Source organism: Barbus barbus (assembly GCF_936440315.1).
Source record: "Barbus barbus genome assembly, chromosome: 36".
Taxonomy (NCBI): Eukaryota; Metazoa; Chordata; class Actinopteri; order Cypriniformes; family Cyprinidae; genus Barbus; species Barbus barbus.
Genome location: NC_136714.1, coordinates 15,764,426 through 15,770,425, shown reverse-complemented (window position 1 = coordinate 15,770,425; position 6,000 = coordinate 15,764,426). Strand labels below are relative to the sequence as shown.

General features: G+C 35.2%; 1 protein-coding gene across 1 annotated transcript in view; it reads left to right on the top strand.

The window, feature by feature from the left end:
• Positions 1 to 251: 251 nt before the first annotated feature.
• LOC306855848 (calpain-5-like) overlaps positions 252 to 6,000 on the top strand; it is a gene marked incomplete at both ends in the record, with an annotated part of 30,810 nt that continues 25,061 nt past the window's right edge. Inside the window, one exon of the mRNA XM_079394766.1 lies at positions 252 to 416. Within this exon, the coding sequence (XP_079250892.1) occupies positions 252 to 416 (165 nt within the window). The remainder of the gene's footprint in view (positions 417 to 6,000) is intronic.

Sequence of the window (6,000 nt, the reverse complement as noted above, 5' to 3'; positions counted from 1 at the left end):
TTATGAGCAATATGTCTGAAACAGATAATGAACGAACACAAAGTTAGAAAGTTATGCAAGCTCACACACACACACACACACACACACACACACACACACACACACACACACACAAATGTTCCTGTTGAAGAAGCTGATGAGATCTTTACCTGAGCTGACAGGAGCAAGTGCGCCTTGTACTGTGTCTGCACTGCATCTGTCTCACATTGCCAAATGTCTCTCTCTTGTGTTGACCCTCTGTAGGCTGAAAGATGTTCTCCTCTGTGAAGGCCTTTGAGGGGCAGCATTACTCCACCCTCAAGAGGCAGTGTCTACAGAGTGGACGTCTGTTTGAGGACCCACTGTTCCCGGCCGTGGATGACTCCCTCTTCTACCAGGGTAACAGGATCGGCCGTGTGCACTGGAAAAGACCCGGGGTCAGTGCTCAGAAAAGTCTAAAGTCTCACGGTTCTTCATTTAGCAGATGACAGAATGGGATATGCAGGTGGCCTGCATTGCTTGTGGTTCCCAGGAGGTTCTTAAACCGATTCCAGGTTGTAAAGATATTGATTTTGCTTTGTTAAAACAGGACCCTAAATAGTAATACATTGTTTCTTTTAATGTTAATCTATTTACATTTCAAGTTAAATTAGTTGTGTTTGTATAGTTCTTTTCACAATACATTTTGTTTCACAGCAGCTTTACAGAAAATCATGATGTTAATGTTTAGAATATTTTAGGATATCTTCATCAAGGATGTATTGAACTCATCAAAAGTGTCAGTAAAGACATTTATAATGTTGAAAAAGTTTTCAGATTAATGCTGTTCTTTTGAACTTTGTTCATCAGAGAATTCTGAAAAACAAATCTATTGCAGTTTACACAAACATTCATTTTGAACATTGATAATAACAAGAAATTATTTTTGAGCAGCAAAATCAGCACATCAGAATGATTTCTGAAGGATCATATGACACTGAAGACAGGAGTAATTGCTGCTGAAAATTCAGCTTTGTCATCACAGGAATGAATTGCATCTTAAATATATTAAATAGAAAACAGCTATTTAAAGTTGTAATAATATTTCATTATATTACTGTTTTGACTGTATTTTGATCAAATAAATGCAACCTTGTTGAATATAAGCCTTCTATCAAAAATATTAAACAATCTTACCAACTTTTGAACTGTAGTGAACTATATGTAAGACAAAAAAAGTTGAAAAATCTTAGTGCAGCTTAAATGATTAATAATTACTTCTAAATGGCCATGCATGCCGCTAAAAATGACCTTTGTCTTATAGCCTAGATCAGTGTTCCTCAATAGGTGGCCCGCAGGCCGGAGAGAAACTTATTTGGCCATATTTTGTATGTTGTTCCTGCCACGACGTCACAGACAAAAATAAATAAAACAATTCTAAAATAGAATTCCATGTTGCTTATTGTCACGTGTCGCGGGTGGTTAGGACAAAAATGACATGGAAAATATACTTTTTATCACATTGCGTCACGTCTGGTTGGGACACACGGTGTTATAGTTTGACCCCCCCCAAAAAAATCGAAGTGTAAAAATATTAATACTGACAGATCTAATTATTGAGTCTGCAATTAGGGAAAGTGGAGAGAAGAGATCCAGTCTGGAGATGAGCAGGAACAGTTTATTTGCATGGCAGACATGGAGATCCAGATTCTTTGTTTGTTCATTTGTTTTTAATATTCAACAGGCAAAGTTCTTCTGTATCTAAATGCAAAAACGTTCATAATTGTTTGAATACAACAGACTATTGGGGGGGAAATCTGAATATTTATCTTGTGACCATCTTGTGACTATTTTAACAAAAGCAACACTAATATAATAATTGTAATAATAAGAATAATATAGATAGATAGATAGATAGATAGATAGATAGATAGATAGATAGATAGATAGATAGATAGATAGATAGATAGATAGATAGATAGATATTAGTGCTGTCAAAAGATAAATCGCAATTAATCACATCCAATATGTTTTACATAATATATGTGTGTGTTCAGTGTTTATTTATTATATATATATGTAAATACACACACATACAGTATATATTTTGAAAATATTTACATGTATATACATTTATATATTTATCCCTTACATATTTTTTTTATATATATAAATATATTTAATATATAAACATAACATATTTTTCTTAAAAATATACATGTTTGTATTTATATATAAATAATAAATATACACAATACACACTCATATTATCTAAACAAAAACTTTTATTTTGGATGAGATTAATCGCGATTAATCGTTTGACCGCACTAATATATATTATAGGTCAGTGGCCCTTGGCTTGGTATTATTGGCAGAATTCAGCCCTTGGCGAAAACTAATTGAGGAACCCTGGTCTAGATGCTCAGCAAGATGCTGAGAAATTTTAGAACAGCACAGATGTGCTATAAATAGGATTCTGCTTATCATCAATCAATATATACATTGATCAGTAACATAGAGTTGCTAATTCATCATCAGTCTAATCAATAATCAGTGTTGCTGTCAAGCCAAGGCGGAAGGAAAGGTCAGTCTGAAGCATTCATTCGTAATGGAGGTCTGTCATCCATCACCGGATGACACAGAAATTCCAAAACTAAATGATAGTTTTTGTTTTGTTTTTGACTTTGTTTTTCTGAAAATTATTAGACAGGGTTGTCCGCATACTTTTTTGAGATTATAATGTCAATGTTAGTTCACAAGGACACATTAGATTTGTGAAACCTCATTGGCTGAGGGGAAATAGACATCAACAGAAGCATCATGATGGTTTCCTGCGCTTCATTACTCTTTTCTGAGTTAATGATACATTGCATCTTCCTAAAAAGTATCTGTAACAATTCAAATCCCAGGGATGCTGTGTGATATTTTCCCCCTCCATGCCCGTCTCGCCCAGGGGCATACTAAGTGTCAAGCCTGTCCAAGTCAATTATCCCTTTCTCTCAGTCACTCACTCCTGGAACGATGCCCGACCCAGAGTCTCATTCGCACACACGCTCGCTCAAACACACCAGTGAAGTGTTCCAGTCCGGGCCGTCTGAATTGCACCCACAGCAGCTCCTGTTGTCATTAATTCAAGTTATAATTGAAGCGGACATTTGGTTCTGTCTTTACTGCCGTTCAACTCTGCAAAGCTAAAATCTCCACCTTCTTAATGGTCACAGGAGCAGCAGCGGGGAATGTGGGAATATAGGGATCAAGTGCAGACAGTGCTAATATCACATTCATTGTGTTGTAGTGGTAATTAAGACTATCGAGACTGAATAATGATGCTCAGACTGTCTCTGCATCTGAATTCGTGCTTTTTTAGATTGCTTAATGGTGTTGTGAAGAATATTTTTTTAAGATTTAAGAGTTTTAAGATTTTATTAGCTTGTTTTTACCTGATTGCGTCAAGCTTTGTTTGTCTAGCTATGCCTGTACTTACTATTTATGGTTTTTGATTTCTACTTATTACTACTTATTATTTCTACTTTAATTTCTATTACTATCCCATTTCTGGATTTTAACGTCAACATGAAACATCACTCACAGCCTATTTGCATTGTAAAACATGATTTTCTTACTTAGTATTTTTGTCTTGTTTTCAAATATCTTGTAAAGCAAAATGACTCAAGATATTAAGTCTTGTTTTCTGTAAAGTTTATAGAAATTTTGTTAGTTTTTTGCTTAAAGTAAGAAAAGAATATCTGCCAATGGGGTAAGGAAAATAATCTCAAGTCAAAGGGGAAAAAAATATTATTTTCTTGCCTCTTTAGCAGATTTTGTTTTTGTTTTTTTTTAGTTTTAAGCAAAAAGTAACAACATTTTGATACATTTGTTTAGAAAGCAGGGCTTAATGTCTTAAGTAATTTTGCTTCTAAAGAAAATGGATCTTGATTTAAGAATGTTTAGATATTTGTAATGGAAAACAAGACAAAAATACTAAGAAAATCATTTTGCAGTGTGATATGATGTACTGTATTTCATAGTTTATATGCTAGTAAAACTGTAACCTTTAATAAATGAATGTTAGCAAACATCAAATTGCTGGGTCACACTTTATTTTAAGGTCCAAATCTCACTATTAACAAACCACGTCTTTTGCCTCAATAAACTACAAATTTGCTGCTCATTAATAATTAATTAGGTAGTTGTTAAATTTAGATATTGGGTAGGATTAAAGATGAAGAATATAGTAATGCAGAATATATGCTTTATAAACAGCCAATATGTTAATAATAGGCATGCTAATAAAGCAATTAGTTAATAGTGAGAATTGGTCCCTATACTAAAGTGTTAAGAATTACTGCATAAAATGTTCTACCATTCAAAAGTTTGGGTTCAGTAAAATTGTTTAATATTTTTGAAAGAATACTTATTTTACCACATATAGTCAAAACTGTGCTATTGTGAAATATTACAATAAAAAAAAAGTAATTTATTCCTTTGATGCAAAGGTGAATTTTTAGCAGCCATTACTCCGGTTCTAATATGCTAATTTGCAGCTTAAGAAACAGTTCTTATTACCAATGTTCAAAACATTTGCGCTGCCTAATATTTATGTGGGAACCACGATACACTTTTTCCAGGATTCTTTGATAGAATGTTCAAAATAGCAGATTTTTTTTAATGTAATGTCTTTACTATCACTTTTGATCAATGTAATGCATCTTTGATTAATAAGAGTATCTAAAAAAAATTATACTGACCCAAACGAAGACTTCATAGCTATTTGACTAAGCTAATGCCCTACATGGCCTAATAAAGTGGTTCCACAGAGGAGGTTGTAACATTTTGATAAAAGATTACAAAAATACCATTATTTTTCTTTGGAATAACATGCGCTGATGAATCAGCAGGAGCATTAATATTAAGAAAGTAAATGGGGCCCGTTTTGATTCATTGTTGACTTTAAATCACTCACCATCAAGGAGGATCCTAATGATTTGGCAAATTGACATATTGTTTGTTTTCCCTGAACTGTAAAAATGAAATGCTCCTGACTCCATCCATGTTTGCCACAAATCACTCTGACTGAGTGAACGCCATTAGGAGCTTTAATGCAGTTCACCGCAGCTGCTTCATATTTCTCTGTCTTTTCCCCCCCTTGTGTCCTTGGTGACGCTTTTTTAACCACTTACCATCCCTCACTCCCACCCACTTCCTTCCATTTCTTGTCACCTCTGCTCTCCAAAGAGAAGACTGTGTTTTATGAGTTGAAACCGGTGGAATGGGTGATAGACGGTCATTTATCCTGACTGTGGGCTCATTGGTGTTTGGACTGAGTTGAGTTTGTATTCAATGATTCTGTGATTGGTCTGGCGGTCTGATCTGTCTTATCCGTCAAAGCTAGCCAGTACAGACTCATATTAGTCTGTGAACCCTCAATACAGGAGATTATGTGAAAGAAACACACACACATGAAAGCTTGTAGCCCCAGGAGATGGTTGCCCCTTGGATGCCACTTTGGGCTGTGATTAAAAAGTGTGTGTGTGTTCGCAGAGGTGGCTGGAGTGCTGAGCTATAACACAATGACCTTGCACTCTAATCAGTCAGCTCGCCCATCCTCTTAACACATACACGCACACATAATACTCCACAATAGCCACCAACTCACAGACATAGTGCTGACAATTCTGCACTGAAGAGAGCATTTGCACACAAACAATATCTTTTCTTTCTCTCTGTCATCATCTTTGTCTCAGCGTCCTTTGTTCCATGAGTGAACAGGGTAGACAATGGACCTGTGAAGGATGTTAAGATATTATGTCCACTTTCAGGTTTTCTAGCAAAAACCTCAGAGACTAAATGCTCTTCAAATAAAGGTTGATGTTTTGCACACTGGAGACAGATGGTAGTGTTTTTTCAGCCCCTGAGACAAGAGGAGCCCATTAAGGTTCTTTATAGTATAGTCTGATTTGAAGTAGTCTATTGTGAGCTGCCTATGTAGGAATAATTTAAAGGCTTCATACACTGTTGGGGAAAAAAACTTAGCTGGTCTCC